This window comes from Molothrus ater, chromosome 7 (genome assembly GCF_012460135.2).
Source record: "Molothrus ater isolate BHLD 08-10-18 breed brown headed cowbird chromosome 7, BPBGC_Mater_1.1, whole genome shotgun sequence".
Taxonomy (NCBI): domain Eukaryota; kingdom Metazoa; phylum Chordata; class Aves; order Passeriformes; family Icteridae; genus Molothrus; species Molothrus ater.
Window position 1 is genome coordinate 22,511,677 of NC_050484.2, and position 20,169 is coordinate 22,531,845.

The following is a 20,169-nucleotide window of genomic DNA, read 5'->3' on the forward strand; positions in this document are numbered from 1 at the left end:
ACACCCGTCTGCCCTTGCCCCTTTACTGCTATCCTCTGCTCCAAAGACCCCTTTCCCTTTCCTTGCCCCTGAGAGCCACATTTGACTGGGCACCCCATCCCTCCCCCCAGACAAAACCAACGAAAGTTAAAATTATTTACACTTTTAGCCATTTAAAAACCCAATAAAATAAGATTGCATATGTCCTACTGGGGATGTGGGTATTAGCAGCAGCTACAGCTAGCTCGGTACTCAGCGTGCAAAACAAAAGACAAACAGAAGACAGACCGAAATACTGCACCATTACTAGGAAGCGTTTGCTGGGGTTGGTGTTTCAATTGTGGCATAAGGCTTCTAGGAGCCGGCTCCTCCCCAGCTGCAGGGCCTCCTGCTCAGCCAGTGAAGGCCAGGCTCTAGAAGGATGGAAAGGATTCATTATTCCAGACACAGCACATTAACACTGATGCGTTTCCATCCCAGTCAACACAAACATCTAAAAACCCACTGCACGTTCACTGTGTGAGTTTTTCCTTCTTTCCAGTGATGATGGAGGAAAAGGGGGAGCACAGGTAAGACCTAAGACATAGATGTTGCTGTCATCACTGCCTCCTCCTCATCTCCTTGCTTTGGCAGCTCAGCAAGCATGGGAGAGGAAGGAGACGGAGCAGCCTCTTGTGCCTCCTGCTCCTCTCCGAACCCCAGCTCTACATCCATTTGCTCCAGCTCCCCTTGATCCAGTAGCTCAAAGTCATCTGCTTCCTCCTCATCCTCTGGTGAAGCTTCTGTCTCTGTCTCCACCACTTCACTCTCTGACAGGTGTGCTTGGAAGCTCAGTTTCTCTTCAGGCTCCGTGGGGAGGAACTCGGAGAGGGGGGGTCCCTCGCTGGCCTCTGAGGACTGCAGGAGGGCAGAGAGGGTATTCTGCACTGCTGTGGTGATGGCAGTGGTGACGATCTCCTCGCTAAGCGTGTTAATGCAGATGCCCAGGCCTGGGGCAGGGACAGTCTTTGGCTCTGCATTGCCTCCTGCCGCTTGCCCGCTCCCATTGAAGTGCGTATTTACAAAATGGAGAGGAGACGCGAGGCGAAGGATGGAGAGGTCAGAGTCCGTGGCCTCTTTGTCTGCTGAGTCCAGCTCACAGGCAGCGTGGGCAAGCTCAGGACCCAGAGGCACACCAAACGCGTCTTCATCACTCTGTGGTCCCAGGTCTCTGGAATGATATTCTTCCACGGATGGAAACTCTGCCAGGTCCTTGGAAAATGACTCCTCTGGCTCACTGTGCAGGCTCTGCTGATCCAGGTCTGAAAGGCACCAGCATTAAGGCACATGTTCCCTCACCTTGACTGCCCACCCGCCTTCCCCATCTGACACATCACAGCTGACTTTAAGGTACCTTCCCCATCCTTGGAGGACAGCAGGAAGAGGTCTGCAGTTATTCCCGTCTGCCAGTGGCATGATTCATATGTAATGTTTCTTTTGTGATCCTGTTCTATGTGCTCTGTGCTTAGAGAGGACTTCCTGCTCCAGCTCACGCTCTCTGCATTTAGAGCCTCCCATTAAAATTCCCAAAGGTCAGGGAAGTTGTGCTTACATCACCTGCCTGCTCTTTCCCAGACACCCAAGTGGCCACTGAGTGGTTACCTCCATGTTCTTCACCACTAACCAGTCCTTCTCTGAGCTAGTAAGTCTGACCTGTTTCACCCAGCATCATATATCTGTGTGTGACTATTCTATTCAGTTATTTCTGTGATACTTTGTGGGTGGCCTTGCTCCCTTGTTGGAGTCACAAGACTACATTGCATTGTGGGGCAATAATTAGGGGCTGATATCCCCTTATGATGAGCCATGAAGTCAGGGCATGCTGCACTGCTTTCCCTTCCTCCTTTCAATGCTCTTCCCATGCAAATAGCTGGGTTCTCTCCCTGTCCTCCCATTTGTATGACCCATTGTTCTGGGCCAAAATACTGAGGATAGGGGGGCAGCAAGGTGTCCCATTATGTACCTTCAGAAACGTCCGTCAGCTGTGGGGTGGTAGCCCTTGAAACAGAAAAGCCCCCACTCTCCAGGATAGAAGCCTCCTCATCAGAGAGCTCAGAATCTGTGATTGATAGTGCCAGGGCAGTTTTCTTCACATCCACCTGCATGGGATGAAGGCAGAGAGACAAATTCCTGTGTGTCTAAGTACCCATGCTGCCTATGGGCATCTCCAGACCTTCCAGGCAGAAGTCATAGCTGGAGGGACAGTATGCTGGCAAAGTGCTCCCTGCATTGGAGGGAAGGGTATCTCAGCTCATGGGCTTTCCTGCAATAAATCACTGCCCAAAGGTTTGCCTGCTCTCAGTGAAGAACACCAAAGAGGCAGAACAAGATGGGACGAGACTGTAGGAGTCTCAGAAGGCTTTGATCCTTCTTCTTCTCCTGGGATCACCAAGGAGAACACCCCTTCCCTTTTGCATTCAGAGTGCAACAAAGCCTTCTACAAGTAGCAGTGGCTCAAGTATCCACATTTCTTTGGAAACAAACTTCCCACCTCACAGCCCAGCTACATGCCCAGAGCTGCTGCTCGTTTTGTTTCTGTGGTGCAAATATAGAAAGGTCACACATACATAATCTGTCTGAAAGCAGAGAACTGTGTAAGAGACACTAGAGCTGCTCAACTCCCTTTTCCGGTTTTGAGGAGCCTCTCCGCATTACAGCAGGGAAGTTCATTTCTTCAGGAAACACTCACATTTTCTGAGCATGAAGCAAAACCATCAAAGTAATTCTGAGGTTAGCACGAGGCTGGGGCATGGCTGGCCCTGCCCTACTATGGCATCATCAGCTCTGTGGCACCAAATTCTCAATACCCAGATTGGAGACGATGGCCTTCATCAAACACATGACCTTTTCCCCTTAGAATTCTGCAAAGAAGTGATTTATTGCTCTGCTGTGTGTTGTCCTTGTTGTTGTACTCAGACCACCCCTTGGCTCTTAAGCTGCTATAGACCAGAGAGGAGGGACTGGCTCCTGCTAAGCTCTTTGAGCTCTTACCACTGGGGAGAAGCCTGACAGCTCTGCTTCGCTCTCACTCTCTGTCTCTGCTGTTGGCTCATCACCTGCTGCAGGCTCGCTCTTCCCTTGTCGTTCTGTGAGAAAGAGAAGAAAGGCTTTATATGACACTGAAGGAATTTTCTGCCTTTATACACCATTATCCCCTACTTCCCCTGTGAAAGTGCACAGGGTTCCTGGAGACAAGCATAATCTATTGCTCTTGTGTGCTGTTCTCAGGATCATCTGGGAGCACACAGTTGCTCTCCACATAACCCTTAAGTTTCCACCCCTGCTCCCCTGCAGCCTGTCACCACACAGTGTTGGCAGACATGGTCCCCTATTGTCCTTCTGCTACGGCTCCACCCTAGGAATACAGCACCAAAAAAAGCTAGAGAAGGTGGTTCCTTACTCTTCTTCTCATGCTTGTGGTGCAGCGTCTCTGCCTTCATACTGTAGTCCAGTTTCATCAGGACAGGCTCCAAACGCGTGTACATCCTCTGGATCAGCTCATGGTAGACCACCAGAGGCCACAGCAGAATGCTGAGCACTGCGGACATGGAATGCAGCAGTGTGAGAGACAGATCAATCACAACCCAACTCTTCCTGTGGTGCCACTGAGAAAGTCTTCAAGGGAAACACATTTCAATGGCATGTTTTTTCCCATCTGACTGCCTAAAAATCCTCATCCATGGCTCTTCTTACTCATTGTAAAGCTGCTTGATTAACTAGGTTTTACTGCCAGGTCTTAGATAGAATATAGATTTATGTTAAGATGAAGCATAAGCTCTTCAGCCACTGCACCCCAGACCCAACATGCAAAAGAAGCCCTAAAATGATAATTAAAACTAAGTATTACCAAAATTTCTATATGGGTAGCTGCATCGAGCTCATGTGTAGATGCACTCGCAGCAGAGCACCAGAGCAGAGCTATTAGGGACTCATGATGCAGTGGAAAAGGTCTATTTACCCAACATGCAGCTTTGTTAACAACACTGTCAATATGGATTTGCCACCTCAGGAACTGAGACTGTAACTTCCTGCTTCCCTGGAGCCTCGGCCAGCACAGTCTCAGCAGTGGGGAACAGAGGGCGCCCATGTTTTAGTCACGGCTCCCTCTCCTGCCTTTGCAGTCGTACTGCATGCACGTGCTTACAGAGACTTCCTGGAACACATCCCCTGTAAATTGATTCATCATCTAGCACAGATCCCCTCGAGAAAACTACAAATCTGCTTTTACCAGCCTATCAACAGCACAGTTAGGTCATGTCTCAGCTTAACTCAGACAAGAGCGCTGCTTATACTCACAAATGATGTAGGAGATCATTATGCCTGGAACATAGTGTCCAACTACAGCCAGAATCAGGCAGCCTGAACAGACACTCATGCAGAACTGAAGGAAGAGAGAGGAACAAACAGAAGTGACAAGAGGCAGAGATACATCTATGCAACCCATGCCAGAAACCCACTTAGTGCAACATGAGGGATGGCCCTATCCAACTCAGTCAGCCAGCTCTGCACCAAGTACATTCAGGTGCTGACAGTCAGAACTCGGACAGCTCAGATGGGTTAAGCTGTAAGCATTAGAGATTCAAGTGTTGGATGACCAAGGTAACCCAATGCCCCAATAAAAAAATCAAAACTTTCTCAGACAGTTCTTTATGAAGTAAATTACATTCCTTGAGGATAGGATGGAATATTGCAAATTGCCACTTGTACATCTCTCTGTAGAGCTCAGCACTTCAGGAGAAAACTGTACTGTCCTGGCAGAGACAGGAACCTGTCACAGAGTCACCAGATGCTGTGCCACTGCTGTGCCATAAACCAGCTGGCAGAAGCACTAGCAGAGCCCACGCTCCCATCAGACCAGGACCCTTCTCCTCTGGAAAAAGTGAAGTACAATGGTGCAGCCCTTGGCTTGTCTTACATTCGCCTGGGGGCAGGCTGGGGGAAATGAGAATAGACAATCTGCAAACCAGGGCATGGGTTCAGATATGGACTGTATCCTGCAATTAAGAGTTCAATTCATAATGGAGAGGGTTTGCAAAAGCTAAGGTTCCTCTATGGGCTTTGCTCCAATGATTTAATTCTTTATGGGCATCTTTGGACCTGGTCTTCTACTCCCTGTGGCTGAGACAGAAAAGGAGCAATAAGCAGGGTTAGAAACCCTGCTCCTTTCGGCACACTGAATGCCAGGAAGCCTGACACAATCCTAGTGGTTGGTCTGTCCTATTTTTTGTGATGCTCAGGCAGTTCCTGTCTATAAATCCTTTCCAAACAACACATCACAGCTGCATTTGGACTTTGCTAGCAACAACCCTGGCTAGTGAAATAGGACCAGCTTAAGAATGGAGCTCATAAAAGGGCCAGAGACTGTAGGCTTCCCTTTTTTTCTCCCCAGTCCCAATCTAAGAGTTTCCTTTGCACACTAAGAAATGAAATCAAATACAGCAAGCCATTCACAGGAAAGGTTAAGTTCAGCTCCAGTTTACAAATACTGGAAGTCAATTACTCATTATTTAAACTTCCCATGGCATAGAATCTGCAAGGAACGAACAGCAAATACTGGACAGGCATAGCAATTGTAAAAATATTGAATTTACATTCTTCCATTTCTTAAGGTACAAGTAATGGAAATAAAAGCCCCTGCACAGAAGAGTAGGTATCTCCAGCTTACCTTGGCAGGATTTTGCCGCTTGTACTGTAACAGTTCCTGCAGGTAGAGCCTGAAGGTGACCCAGCTCTCTGCCAGACAGTGGCACAGCTCAGGGACACTGAGCAGGTGAGGTTGTGCCCCTGAAGTCACCCCCTCACTAGAGACAGACAAGAGCAAGAACACAATCTTTGAACATGGTCTTTTCCTGGGGGAAGGGAACAGCAGCACCAGGAAGCAGAGTTCCCTACCAAAGCTTGACAATACTGACTGCATTTTCAACTGAACTATGGAAGATGCTTGATTTAGAGACAGTTTTTCCCTTCAATCAGGAAGAATGTCAAGAGACACCTGAGCAAAGCAGCAACAGATACCATGCCACAAGCCCAAGATGCAAAGCAGTTTACTCAAAGCCACGCAGACAGAAGCACTGGAGGTGGAACTAGTCATATGGCCTCCTCTGGCACCAAGTCCAAGGTAGGCAGAATGCAGTGCTCAGACCTACAGCCACGGCCAAGGATGCAAGCCACGCCACCAGAGAGAGCACGTTCAGCCTCTGGAAGTCAGTCTCAGTGATCTCCTCTCTGGAGGACTCTTAAAATAGCTCAGGACAGATCCAGGGAAGAAACCTAAGAACTCCTAACATCAGAAGTACTTGAGCTTTATTGCTACTGAAAGAACACTAGCTTTCCCCAGAGTCCCAAACTGTGGCTCCTGAGCTGATAAGCAGCTACCAGTGTGGAAGTCACTAGCAATGTTTCACAGCAGGAGCCATGCAGTTTATTGACAACAGGAAAAAAGGACAGGTGAGATCACCATACTAAATTAAGGCTTCCCCACTATCCCCACACCAAGGAACACATCTGTGAGCTTACCTCTCTCCTCCTGGCTCCTCTGATGGCTGTGCTGTAGAGAGAACACAGCAGATTAGTCAGCCAAGTAAAAAATACAACCCGACGTTTTTGCCAGTTGAACAGAGCAGAGCTGCAGATGTATCATCCTTAGCTCTGGATGCACCCTGGGGACCCTCTTTGTGCTCTCATGCAAGCAGGAATCGCTGGCTTGGAGCCTGAGCCGAGGAGGCTTTAACCAAGTGTGCCTGGAGACTTGGAGCAGCAGAGCCACTGAGGTCTCTGGGCACCCCAGCACACCTTGCAGCCCAACACACACACAGCAGGGCACTCATATGTGTACCGTGGTGCTTACATGGGGCTGTCTGCTCCAGGGATCATGCAGCTTTTCCTGGTGTCCCACATGTCTAGGCAGTGCCATTCCCACAGTGGGTGCCAGCACTTGTCATTCAAAGGGGACTGCCAGCACAGTTTTGGAGCTGGGCAAAGCTTCAGCTTCCATTTCGGAGCTAAACATGGCACCAGGAGGTCTGAGCTGAATTTCCCACTGACCAGGCCCAGTCCTTGGCAGAATGCTATGTACAAATACCAGAGATGTCCCTGTTGTCTCCATCCTCTCCCAAGGAATTAAGTAACAAATAGCAGTCTTGTGCATAATTTTCTAATTTTAGGGCTCTTTTATGTCCCCTGACAGCCTTTTGTGCCAGACACAGATATAACTATACTCCTAAGGTCCGTCACTCTGGATAAGGACAAGGGAAAGGCTCTCCCATTCCCCTCTGCACTGCACCCAGTGATGATCAAACAGGGACTTAGCTAATGCAGTACTGAAAAAAGGAGTGTTGTTTCAATAGCAGAGGTCATGTATGATTATGCTCTGCTTTTAGATACACTGAAAAAAAAATTTCTACAACTGAAAACAATTTCAACAACTGAAATTCATCAGCCTGGTTGCTCACAGATTTGGGTATCTGTGATATCAAGCTGACTGGTATCTCAGGATGTACAGGGCTCAACCAAAGCTCTTCTATCAACACAGTCTTTGTAAGTCTTCTGTGTTTAACAATGCCCTGTTCATGCTCTGATAGCTCACTGAGTTCTACCCTCCTGTCCGCCTACTGTCCTAGAGCTGGCAGGGACTGATATATCTGTGATGCTGTCTGACCAGCAGCAAACTTGGTGCATGAGGTTATAACCCTAACCCTGTCCCCTACACTGCATGTCACCATGTCAACAGAACTAAAATAAAGGAAGAGAGCTTAACCTCAGAGACTAGACATATAGTTGGAAATGGGGTAAAGAAATGCAACGTGTACAAAAAGGGGTTTGAATCCTCTCTGGAGTCACCAGCCAGGCACAAAGCCCAAGAGTGGCAGCGACTCCCTCAGGGAAATGCACCAAAGATGTGAACAACCATCACTGCAAGCACCCAGTGAGACTTCAGACTCCACCCAGCTCAAGCCACAGAAGAGACCTAACTGCTTGTAGCAGCCCTGCCACTGTTCTCCCAAGACACAGGGTGTTGGGCCAAGTCTGCCAGACTCCTCCTCCCGCTGCAGGCACTGCACCAGCCGGCTCAGCAGTGGAGCAGGAGGCCAACCACCCGGGGAGGAGGCGATTCTTTGAGAGCGTGACCCAGATTTCCAGTAATCAGGCCTGACAAGAGGAGCCCACTGCTCTCAGACAGGGCTGCCCATCCGCTCCTCTGCCCACGAGCATTTGGCATGGCGGCTGGGGCAGTGCACAGGGGAGCCAGAGCTGCAGTGTGAATGTGATGGAGGCAGCTCCACCCCCACAGGGCAGCTGCTTCCCTCCTGCAACCGCCATTGCTGTGCTTTGTTATTGTGCTCAGGAATCTAAAGCTGCTTAACCGCAGCACACAGAAATCCAGCTCTATCTCTAAGCCTCATCCATCACCTACACTAAATCACCAAATACATTACATCTGGCACTGGCCAGTCTGTGAGGGCTGGCTACACCAGTTGTACAGTGTACCAAATGAGGAGCTGGGATGCTCTCCACCTCTGCTGGACAGATGTGCCAGCAACACAGTAAGTGGGATGGCACAGGAACCCCACTCCTCTTGAGTGGCTGCAATCATCCAATCCATCCAAAATAAGCCAGCAGAAGGAGTGAAACAATTCTCAGTTGATCCTGAAGGTTTCAGAGACACTTTGGGGAGCAGAACATTTCAGCAGGCTGCAGGGTCTTCACGTGATTTCAGCTATCTGGCAAAACACAAGCTGTCTTTCAGATCAACAGTATGTTGCTTCCTGTAGTAGAGCAGTCTGCCTGCTGGCCATCTCAAAGCATTGGAGTCTTAGACCAGTTGTAAGAACAGCCCAATCCCAAAAAACCTAGAGCATTTCCAAAAGGCAATGTTCCCTCAGTTAAGGCTTAATTCCAACCTGTGCTGAAATACTGTCAAGCACCAGTATAACTAAGTTGGTAAGCAGGACACCCAGAGCTGGCCTCAGATTATCAATAACTGGCTGAAATCTTTCTGTCATTGTTTCACTGGACTGTGGTTTTAATACAAATCACTTGACATACACCAGACTCTTCTGAGAGATCAGAAAGCCATGCAGGAGTTTAGGTTACATGTTGGTACTGACAAATTACTGTTGATGGATTCCTTGGCTCTTACAGGTTTTCAAAGCTTCTAAAAGAGACATTCTTCATCTGTGTGTAAACTTCAGCTAGAAAGCAGGGGCCCTTTTTAAGGAGTACTAGCATTCAATTGCAACACACCTTTTGCTAGAGCTCTTCCACACTGCTCTCTCCTGCACTGATCAAAACACAGCAGCCAAACAGCAATGCTACCAAAACAGCCCTACTTGATACCCATTTCAGGTGAAACTGGAGATGCTTCCTAAGTTCTTAAATAGTATCTAAGTAGAACTCCATGTAGATATTGAGGAACTACTCTGCATGGGAGCTGAAAATATGCAGTCCCTTCTGAAAGGGCCTAAAAAAGTTGCACATTTTCATGCTGTTAGCGTGACCCTGATCACAGTGTCTGAGTAACTGCAAAATACATGATGAGGTTTTAGCATTCCTTCAGAAGTCATCTTATAAGCAGTCATCTGAGACATACACAACTGTGACAAGCTGAGGTTCGTATGTATGTGCTGACTCTTGTAGGGATGGTACTGACCCACCTCCCAGAACTCCAGAAAAGACTAACAGGAGGCACTAAGGAGGTAAGCCACAAGGGCCAGCTCTGCTTCAGCAGGAAGTGGGAGCCAAACAAGAACCCCTAAGTGTTCAGGAGTACCAATTCAATGGGAGGCCCCTCAGGAATGCAGAGCACCACTCCTTCCTTGTGGAAGCAAAGGAAGCATGGTCCAGTGGATCATGTCAAAATCAGGGCTGTGACCTAAACAGGCACATCAGAAAGGTGTCCCTGTTCTCTACAGCAGAAAAGAAGGAAGGTGCGAAAAATGTGAAGATCACTGAGGAGAGGTGCAGTGGGATGTGCACTGACTTCTAGCAGAGCTGATAGCATAGGATGAGCCTAATCTCTGGTGTTGCTGTTTTGTTTGCCTTTCTTTTTTATTCTTCATGGCTCTGCTTCATATAAATTGATTTCAGTATGAATTTCCTATTTCTTCTATGACAACACAACTTTTACAGGCCAAGTACTTGCTGGAATGATTCCACCCCCACCTGCCTCAATGACACCATTCTGTACTGGACACCAGGCTTTTGCATTTCTGGACATGTTTCAAGAGAGGTGGTTTGGGTTGGCTTTAAACTATTCCCTTAAAAAAATAATGTGAATAAGCAGGAAATTAAATTGGCCAGTCCAGTTTAACTGCCTGGTTACCTGAACCACACAAAGCAAACAGTTTCAAGACTACAGCTGTAACATACTAATCTTATCAGGATTTCTGTGAAAGCACCCTTTAAGTCAGTTCCCTTTTAGGTCAAATAAAGGGCACCTTACAAACACACATATAGAGGGGCTTTCATTCAGAAACTCTCCCTAGAGTAGAGAGGCAGAGATGGAGGGCCCTGAGCTGCCTTTGAACAGTAGCAGTAGATGCAGTAGGCAGGTCTGGGTTCTGTCATTTAATAAACTCTAAATAAGGAGGCACTCAAAGCAGACAGCAGCCAGTCCATGTCTACCATCTTTATGAGGCCATTCCTCTTGCTGCTTTTGTGTCTAATGTTGGCATAGACCCTTCAATAAAAGGGAAAGATAAGACAGGTGATCAGACTCACTGATTAGCTGGAGATCAGCTGCTGTTCAGTACAGGTACAATACACTAACTGTTGTTGCTGTCAAACTTCATCATCCACTCTGCTAACTGCCACAAGAAGTGGCTCTCATTTGCTCTGCTTCTTTCAGGGTGTAAGCCCACATTGAACTTAACTAAAACCAATGCACTTCACTCCCCTCCTTTCCCTCCCTTCCCTCAGCTCAGCTGGCTATGAGTGCTCAGACTTGAAATTATCTTTTTGCCACATTTTCAGGAGAGAAGGGACACAGCAGAAACACATCATCCCTGTCATTAGCTTCCCTGGCAAGCTAGCTGGGCCCCTTAGTCACTCTCAAAATTAGCCACTCCCAGAATTTCTCAGCACTGGGAGCAATTCTCCATGCCCAGAGTATTAGGATACATCCGAATACTCTGACACAAAAGGATAAGAGGCAGCACCAGTACCTGGGCCTGCAGTTAAAGGAGGAATGGGGCTTACATGACTGCTGAGAGAGCCCAGGAAGGGCCAAAGGCATAGCCCAGCAGCTGGTAACACTAGGACCATGTCACTATCTACAGTGCTAATCATCACATACCTGAGAAATCAAACAGGAACCTGGGTTTCCACTTCTCCAACAAGAGGATGCCAAGAAGGGACATGCTGAGGAGAAAGAGGGGTCTCAGGGAGGTGGAGGAAAACAACCTAGAAACGAAACAGAAATTGTTAGATAGGCAAAAGGCAGTGAATTACTGCTCTTGGTGAGCAAACAGATACAGCTCAAAGCAGAAATGCCCAACTGCTATGGGCCACTGTAGCAAGCATTGTATTCTGCAGACACCTACCCACACCACAGCACATTCTCAAATGGTGCCTTTGCCCACCACCAGGCAGCTGACTCCCTGCCATCTTCCAGTGCTCTCCTTCCTTGCTTCTGAGATCCTCCCTAGGCTGCAAAACAAAGCTAATGCTCACTTGTACAGGTCCCTCCAAAGCCTCAAGGTGGAGGCTCTAGATAACATAAAGACAAACTGCTGTAGCAGAAAACTGTTTGCCACTCAGCCTGTTTGCTGAAAACCTACATCCCATTTGTGATGGCAAGGTCCAGCATTACATGCAGGTAGGTACTGCATCTTGCCATCCCAGGTGCCCATTCTCTTATCACAAACCTCTCCCTGTTTGACCAGAGCCTAGCTAGCACTTAAATGGTTTAGGTGCTCACTTGACTTTATCATAAAACTTTTCATATCCCACATCCACACACCGGCTCAAGCCACTTGTCAGCTCACACAATACTACTCACACACAGCTGTGCAATGCCACTCAAAGAGTTTATCTGTCCACTCCACAGAGATTTGACAACAAAGGTGCCAGGGGGCCACCTGTGCCAGCAGTGGCTGTCTGCATTCATCCTTTTCTCTAGTTCAGAAGAGCTGAACTAGACTCTTTTAACTCACTCAGAAAAAAAAACAAAAAACAGGGGAAATGCATTCACCTTTATCTCTTTAATGAATATTCCTTTCCAGAAAGGAAGAGCAGTTTTGCTTTTTTACCCTGCTCCTCCTCAGTGAGTGTTTGCCAGTAACTAATGACAAATATACTGAACAATGACTGTAGTCAGGGAGAATCTCACAGTGCAGAGCAGGGAGGTGTTCCCACCAAGTCACAGGTGGAAAACTGGAAGTGAAATGTGCCTCATTGGGCACACACACAGAACTAAAACTGCACTTTCCATGGGCTTACAGGACCTTTAATGACCTAAACAATGACATTTGTACTCCTCGTTGAACAGCAATTCTGTAGCTTAACACATCATCTCTGGAAGAATTTCCTATTCCATCTCATTTATGTATTGCAGTTAAAAGATGCTGGCTGAATTCTCTGTGAGACCCTAAATTACTTTTCTTCCTCTATTTAAATCTCTCTCTGCTGTCCCATATTTTGTTTTTGTTCTTTGTTCTTCCCTACCTTTTCATGCTGTCATTGTCTATTATCCCTACCATCTCCCCCACGACCTGTACCTCTCCCCCTCTGTCTCACTTCATAGCTCTGCTCTCACTTTTCAGCTGGTAGAGTAGTCCAAGAGTTTACGTCCGGCTACCACGTACACTTCTGATAATCGTAGGGATGAGGGAACAGAACATAAGCTGCCTCATCAGAGAGACTTCGAAGGTTGTTTTGTCACTTATTTTTCCCTCCTCTAACTCCAGAATCTGCCCCTTCCTATTTTCATCTGCAACCAACATTTAATTCTATCCCTGGCCACTTCTGACCTTTTCTGCTGGGAAGGCCACTGGCTGAGAGCATTTTCATCAGTAAAACTGACTCACTGTTTACACAAACAAACAGGATGTTTTTCATTCCCATCCACAGCTGGGCTCTGCCACTCACACTCCCATCTCCCCATTGCCCTGCCGAAGAGGCAGAGAAGGGAAAACAGGAAAGGGGGAATGCTGTCGCGCCAAAGCCGAGTGAGAAATCAGCACCTCCCGGGAAAGATTACCGAGCAGAAGGGTTTAAATAAAACGCCCCAGGGCAGCTGCCGATGCAGGAGGCCGTAGAGCTCTCTGACCGCAGTTACCGAGTGAAACGAACTGATAAAAACACGGATGCAAAAATTAAGCAGAAACGTGCCCGGGCGAGGCTCCAGTTGGGCCCATCTGCATTTTATTATCGCGGGACAAGGCAAATCCTCCTGGCACTTTCTCCCTTCAGGGAGGGGCCTGTTTATGCCTGTCAGAGGAAAACAGCGCGGCTACTCCCGGCCGTGTATACCCCAGGGCGGTGCGGGCTGCGGGAGCGCACGCCGCCGGAACCCAGGGACATCGCCGCGGGCCCCGAAGCCGTGGCACGCTGCGGGCACGGGCACCAACCGGACGGGCGGCACCGACGGCTCCCGGTCCCCCTTCCCGCCCCAGCTCACCAGAGGGCCCCGCCGAGCGCGGCCGCGGTGACCAGGCTGTGCAGCGGCCTCTCCCACACCAGCAGCCGCTGCGCCGTCGCCAGCGCCGCCTCCCAGCCCCGCAGCCGCTGCCGCAGCGCCGCCGCCAGACGCGCCGCCGCTGCCGCCGCCGCCTCCTCCTCCTCCTCCTCGGCGGCCGCCGCAGCCGCCGCCTCCTCTGCGCGGCCGCTCGCCATGGCTGCGGGGGGGGCAGAGGGCGGAGGTGCCGCTGTCACCGGCCCGGGCGGGCGGCACCGCCTGAGGGACCGGCGGCCGCTGCCGCCGCGCGCGTGCGCCCGGGGACGGCCGAGGCGGGGGGGGGGACCGGGTGACACCGGCCGCGCGTGCGCCCGGCGGCGGCAGGGGCGGGGAGCGGCCGCGCCCCCGCGCCGGAACAGGAAGGGCGGCAGGGCGGGCCGTGGCGATCAGGCTGGGAGCGGCTTTGAGGGCTCCGCTCCCGACGCTGCGCCGGGCCTCGGCCTCGGAGCGGACCGGCACCGCGCCCTCACAGCCGGCCCCGTATCGCCGGAGGGGATCTGTCAGCCCCCGCCCTGCGAGCGGGCAGGATGGAGCTGGACGAGCTGCTGCTGGACGAGGAGGGCGCCTTCTCCCTCAGTGGGTTCCAGGAGTTCACGGTGAGTGTCCGCGGCCCAGCCTGCTCATAGCAGGCCCTCGGGGTGATCCCGCTATCCGCCGCTCCCGGGGAGCCCCGTGTGGCCGCACGCCCCGGCCCAGTGTAGCCCTGAGCTGGGGTGGGGTGGAAGGCGCGGTATGGGAGTGCTCTGGCCTTCCTCACGTTCCTCTCTGTGCCCACAGTTCCTGCCCAGGCACCAGCAGCTGAGCGAGAGAGTGCGGAAGCGGCTCTATTATGGCTGGGACAAAGACTGCAGCCTGGATAATCTCTCCAGCCCTGTGGCAGGTGGGTTGCTGATTGTCCCCAGATGGTAATGCTGAGTCAAAGGGGTTGGAAGTAGCCTAAGGGGCCGAGACCAATAGGTCACCTGCTACCTCCCCAGCGCCAAATCCCACCCCTGCCCAGCCTTTCCCACTCTGTACGACACAGCAGGGCAGGATGCCAAAGCCTCATGGTTTCTGTTCTCTGTTTTGTTGTCCTGTCTGGTTGTTGTTGCATTTTTGACATCGTTATACTGGTGTATAAAGTCCTTTACATTGCTTGTGAATTCCTTGGCAGAGCAGGTTGTGAACTTGTTCTTGCTCACAGCTGTCTTAGATAATTGCTTGTGCTCTGCAAAACACTCAGGGCTTTGTTCAGCTTTTAGTTGTGAGCACCAAGATGACGAGTTCTTGCTGTGTTTGTCTGAATCACGTTTTTTTTTGCCTGTCAATTCGCAGTGTTTTGGGGAGCAGAAGGGCAAGGCTGGGTTAAGGCTGAGGAGCTTGTGCAGATGATGGTGGAGAGGAGTGGAAAAGGGCATGCAGTGGTTTGCTAGAGGGCTTTCACTGTGTGGAGTTCTCAGCATTTCCATGAGCTGCTTGCTAGGGGAACAGTCTAAAGTTGCCAGGAGGCTGTGTGTGATGTGCCTTGGTGAGGAGGAAAATGCTGAGCATGTGGTGCCAGGGCAGCCCCAGGCAGAGCAGCCAGCTGCCTGGGCACTGCTGGGAGTCACAAGTTCCAACACAATCAGTGTGAGGGAGGCTTGAGGCTGACGTTACACCAGAGTGCAAGGTGGGATTGTTCCATGGATGGAAGTTCAAAGGGTACAGTCATGCAGGAAAACTGTTGGGGGCTATTAACTGTAAGGATTGCCTTGCACTCAGGAAATGCTGTGGTTCCGGCAGCTGGGGGCAAAAGTGGCACATGGAGAATGTGTCCATGGGCTGCTCTGCTTTTACAGCCTTCCTTCACCAGCTGCTTTCAAAAAGTGAGGCCCAGGACTATGACATCTGTTTTGGTACACCTGTGTACAGGCATTCTCTTAGTTGCTGGAGAGACATAGAAAGGAGGGGTACAATGATGCTTCCCCTGGTAGCTGGAAATGCAAGGCTCCTGGGACAAACTCTGCTCTCAATTCTGTCAGCCAAGGGCTCAGAAACAAAATGAACTTTCCTGTCTAAAGCACTTCCTGCCTAGCGTCACACTGTGGTGCTGCTTGGGATGTTCCAGGTGGTCCTGTTGCATAGGGAAGTGAGATGGGAGCTGCTGGAGCCATCTGCCAGTATGTCAGTGTCTGTGCTTGAATGCTGAGGCATGTCCCTGAGTGCAGGGAAAGCAGGCTGGGCTGCAGTTCCACCCTGTCGGTGCTTTGGTACCTGTTGGTGCCTTCAGGCTCCTGGTCACATGGGTACCTCCTACTCCATCATCTCAGGGTGCTGTAGGGTGAGCTGGATCTGTGCTGATGAGATCTGGAGGGTGAAGATGCTGGTGGTTGGAGAGGAGCAAAGCACCATGAAGATGTGGTGTGACATCAGGCCCAAGAAGCAAGAAGACCTCCAGAAGGGCTGTCTGAAGTCTTGTAGGGTGAGGGCAGGATGTTCCTCTGCAGCTGACTGCTGGTGGTTCCCTGTGACACAGACCTGCTGATCTGGCACTGCCGCAGGGCCTTGGTCACTCACATCCTCTTCCTGCTGTGATTTGCCTGCCCTGTGTGTTTGTTCCTCACTTGTCCCTGACCTCTGAAAAGACCTCATAGTTTAATTTAATCTTGAAGGGCTGAGCAAACACCAAGACATAATGGGCTTGTAGGGAGAAGGGGAAAGGTGGGCCATGGGCTGGACCACACGGCAATAACTCTTTTGGTGCTTTTCTGTCCTAGATATTGCTGTGGAGTTGCTGCAGAAAGTGGCTCCCAGTCCTATCCGCAGACTCCAGAAGAAATATGTGTCTCACGTATCTCGGTAAGAAGCAAAACCTGTCCCTTCATTTCCTGTGTCAGAACTTGGAGCTCTGGTCTTACCTGTGACTCACTTTGTCTCCTGGGCCAGCCACTGGCTTTCTGCCTAGGCCTGATTAGTGTCAAAGAGAAGCTGGAGTCACGGACAGCAGACACAGTGACTTCCTGATGCAGCTGACTTCGAGTTTATCCAGCTCTCTGGGGTGCATATGTGCTCTTGTTACTGGGAGTCTGTACTGGCTGCATCTGCAGCTCCCTGGGTAACCAGATTTGAACCTGGAGTCTCCTCTTGGCAGCTGAGCCCTCGCAGCATGCCGTGCTGCAGGCAGGGCTGCTCAGTTTGGAGCTGACTGTGCCTGGGAACAGAAACCAGGGCTTTCTGCTCCCCACCCTGCATCCCTGGCACTTTCGGTTGCTGCAGCTCAGGACAACTGGCACAGAGCTGGCAAGGCTGTGATCTGTCTAGCAATTTGCTAAATCTTCCTACTGTCTGCACGGGGAGGGAGCAGCCAAGTTGTGTCCTGGTGCCTGGGATGTTTGTAGCATTGGCTCTTGTCCTGTCCTACAGTGAAGCTTGCATCTCGCCCTGCTCCATGATGTTGGCCCTGGTTTACATTGAGAGACTCCGGCACCGGAACCCTGAATACCTCCAGCAGATCTCCTCTTCAGACCTCTTCCTGATCTCCATGGTGAGCAGTGGGCAGGGGGGTAACTGGGCTGGATGGCGGGAAGTGAGCGCACTGGAGGCTGAGATGCTGTCCTTTATGCTGCTTTCAGATGGTTGCAAGCAAGTATCTGTATGATGAGGGTGAGGAAGAGGAGGTGTTCAACGATGAGTGGGGAGCAGCAGGGAAGGTGGACGTCCAGACCATGAACACACTGGAGATTAACTTCCTGAGCGCCATTGTAAGTGAAACTGTAACTGCTGCCAACTGTTGCACAGAGCAGGGGAAAAGAGACATTGAGGGGAGTCTGGATTTCTGTTTTTCTCCCACATGCTCCCATGAAGGGATAGAGAAAGATGTGTCTGGGTGCTGGGTGACCTGCCCTGACAGCATTGACCTTTAACTACTGTCCCGGCAGGACTGGAGTCTCTACACAGATCCTCGGGAGCTGTTTGAAGTGCTGAGCTGGCTGGAGGGACGGTAGGTGTCTAGGGTGGGGGGGAGCCCTTTATCTGTGTGGCAGCCTGGCTCTGCCCCTGCTTGGAGATGGCCCTGCTGCAGTGAAATAAGAGGCTGGGCCACCTTTGAGCCTTAGCTAGGCTCTGCAGCTCCTTTCTACAGAGCTTAAGCAGGGTCTTCTCCAAGCCTACCTGGGCTGAAGCTGCTTTTATGGGGAAGGTCCATATCATGTCCATCATTCCTTTTTTTTTTTTTTTTTTTTTTCTTGCAGTGTGGCTGAAAAACAGGGCATGTGGCGTGGCTGGTTCACCTACACAGATCTGTGTGTCCTCATGGAGCAGTCCATGTGGCAGCATGTGCTGGGCCAGTTCTACCAGCAAGTGGTGAAGGTAAGGGCATAGGAGAGCAGCTAATTGCAAGAAGATGGGACCCAGCAGGCTGTGGATTTGGAGCAGGACCCTCTTTTCCAAGAGACCAGCATCTTGGTTTATTCTCTCTTGAAAAGGGAAGCTGTCAGAAGATGCTGATTTGCAGCTGCACTGCCTGAGGCACTGCAGCCTGGTGCTGGGTAGTGTGCCCTGTGCTAGACCACAGCCCCACAAGTCGTGGTGCAAGGACATGGTGGTGGCATGGAGGCAGCTGGGTACCAGCTAGGGCTTTGAACAGGAGCTGTTGGCTTTTAGCTGGGGCATTTTGGTTTGTGATATTTAGGCCCAGCTTTGGGCAGGCTGTGTGCTGCCCACTGTTAGCAGTGGCTGCCTGCTCTCAGCATACGGCCCTGGAGCTGGTGATGCTTTTTCCTATCACGCTGCTGGTTGATCGTGGCCATGCTGCATCATGGCTGGTGGGGGGTGTCTGGGCTAACATTTGGCTTCTTTATCCCTAGCTGGCCTGCCTCCTGGGTGTGGTGTACCTGACGGGCTTCGCAGCCATCTTCGCCTCCATCGCCGTGGTGCACCGGTCTGTGTGCCTAAGGAGTGTCAGCACTGCAGCCCCCCGGCCTGTGCTGTTCCCTGAGGAGGGGAGGTGCCAGCTGGATGCCCAGCCAGCATCAGCCCCTGGCCAACCCCAGCCCGAGCTGCCCAATGTCTCCTCAGCCAGCTGCACCCGTTGCCTGGGGGAGAACGAGACAACCAAGGAGCCCCATCGTGGAGGTGTCACAGCGACTGCACTCTACCTGTGGAGCAGCGTGATGACGGCCCTGTCCTACCCAAAGGCACCTGATCTGGCCCAACACAGGCACCTCCCACACGGTCCTTTCCGGAAAGTGCCCACTGCCTGTGAGAGATCCAACCGTACCGCCCCCCGTGCAGCCCCCAGCCAGCCTGGCCCTCTTGGACTCGCCGTGTTCCCGGCCCCCCCGGTGCTGCACTGCCATGCTTGCTCCGCCACTGCGGGCCCCACATGGGATGCAGCCCCCAACCGTGAGGACTGGCTGGACCCCCTGGGGCTGAAGCAGTGCTTCTTGCATACTGCAATGGATCTCAGTAGAATCAAGAGCTTCATTTTTCCCAGCTAGGAATATAGGACAGCAGCCCCTTTCCCTTTCCCTTCTAGTGTGGCACAACTCACTTCCTTGCACTTCTGGGACCCCTGATCCCTGGAACTGCATGGGGCTGAAGGGCCCTGCATTACTTTCAAACCAGCACTTGTGTCCCCCCACCTAGGGCAGGGATGTTCTTCACTTGGGGCTGCTGGGACAGGTTGGCATAGAGCTGGCTTGCTGGGGTGGGAACTTAATAGCTGGAGGGTAAATATGGGTTGCCTTTGGGCTGGGGTGCTTGTGCAAAGGGATTATTGTACCTCTTCCTGTAGTGAGTGGTGTTGGACAGAGGTGGCATATGGGATGTTGGAGGCTGGGACTGTGTGTGCAGGGTGGAGGGGCTAAGGCAGTGACCCCAGTGAGAAGGTGGGGTGCCTGGGGTATGGGAGAGGAGGTTGAAGGAGGTGGGAGTGAGCAGTTTTTACATTGGGGGGCTGTTAGGCCACTTCTTGGAACTTGCAAGAGTGACACCAAGCAGGTACATTGATGTGGCTGTGCCCCACTGGGCTTGGTGGGGATGAGGTTGGGTTAGTGCTGAACTTCCTTATCCTGCTTGTGTTGGGTGTTTTGAATCTGGGGTGCTCTGTGACCCAATCCCAAACCCCAGCTGTCTGTGTCTGAGAGAAAACAGTGCCTGACTGCTCCTCAGAGTGGGAAGAAGGCACCTTGTCTTGCTGACCAGGCCAGCTCATCATGCCCCTTCTTTTTACTGTGGATTTTACACCTGTTTTTCACTCTTTTGTAGATGCAAATCTCTTCCAATAAAAGTAGTTCTTGCTGTGTGCCTGTCTCGTCCTGCTGAGCTGCTCTATACTGGCAGCATGCCTGCCCCAGAGCAGAGCCATGTTCATGCAGCTGTGCCTGCTCCTGCAGCTGCTGTGCAAGACAGTGTGCAAACCCTAGGTGCTGCCAGTGAGCCCAGGAGACCTGCAAGGCCTGTCCTGCAGTCTGTCTCCTGACAGGAGGGATATCAGGTCTGGTGCAGGCAGGGACAAC

The 20,169-nt window shown here is 51.2% G+C and overlaps 2 protein-coding genes across 2 annotated transcripts; one reads left to right on the forward strand and one right to left on the reverse strand.

Moving 5' to 3' along the window:
• Nucleotides 1–126: 126 nt before the first annotated feature.
• RETREG2 (reticulophagy regulator family member 2) lies at nt 127–13,955 on the reverse strand. The gene is made up of 9 exons (XM_036386970.2): nt 13,637–13,955; nt 11,312–11,418; nt 6,535–6,565; nt 5,684–5,819; nt 4,315–4,399; nt 3,419–3,556; nt 3,010–3,104; nt 1,982–2,117; nt 127–1,280 (listed from the first exon to the last, which is right to left on the reverse strand). Exons 1-9 carry the CDS (start codon nt 13,849–13,851, stop codon nt 556–558), a joined length of 1,668 nt encoding a protein of 555 aa, XP_036242863.1. The 5' UTR covers nt 13,852–13,955; the 3' UTR covers nt 127–555.
• Nucleotides 13,956–14,125: 170 nt separating this feature from the next.
• CNPPD1 (cyclin Pas1/PHO80 domain containing 1) lies at nt 14,126–19,957 on the forward strand. Its single transcript, XM_036387230.2, has 8 exons — nt 14,126–14,289; nt 14,471–14,573; nt 16,429–16,510; nt 17,075–17,195; nt 17,284–17,412; nt 17,590–17,651; nt 17,902–18,019; nt 18,517–19,957. The coding sequence occupies exons 1-8, from the start codon at nt 14,221–14,223 to the stop codon at nt 19,147–19,149; spliced, it is 1,317 nt and encodes a 438-aa protein (XP_036243123.1). The 5' UTR covers nt 14,126–14,220; the 3' UTR covers nt 19,150–19,957.
• The last annotated feature ends 212 nt before the right edge of the window (nt 19,958–20,169 follow it).

Bases quoted from the DNA above. Each gene is read 5' to 3' on its own strand.
- CNPPD1 (XM_036387230.2), top strand. From the start codon at position 14,221: ATGGAGCTGGACGAGCTGCTGCTGGACGAGGAGGGCGCCTTCTCCCTC. The intron at 14,290-14,470 runs GTGAGTGTCCGC...CTGTGCCCACAG, and splicing joins GTGGGTTCCAGGAGTTCACG to TTCCTGCCCAGGCACCAGCA. The intron at 16,511-17,074 runs GTAAGAAGCAAA...CCTGTCCTACAG, and splicing joins TATGTGTCTCACGTATCTCG to TGAAGCTTGCATCTCGCCCT.
- RETREG2 (XM_036386970.2), bottom strand. From the start codon at position 13,851: ATGGCGAGCGGCCGCGCAGAGGAGGCGGCGGCTGCGGCGGCCGCCGAG. The intron at 3,105-3,418 runs GTAAGGAACCAC...TCTTTCTCACAG, and splicing joins CCACAAGCATGAGAAGAAGA to AACGACAAGGGAAGAGCGAG. The intron at 2,118-3,009 runs GTAAGAGCTCAA...CATCCCATGCAG, and splicing joins TGTCAGGCTTCTCCCCAGTG to GTGGATGTGAAGAAAACTGC.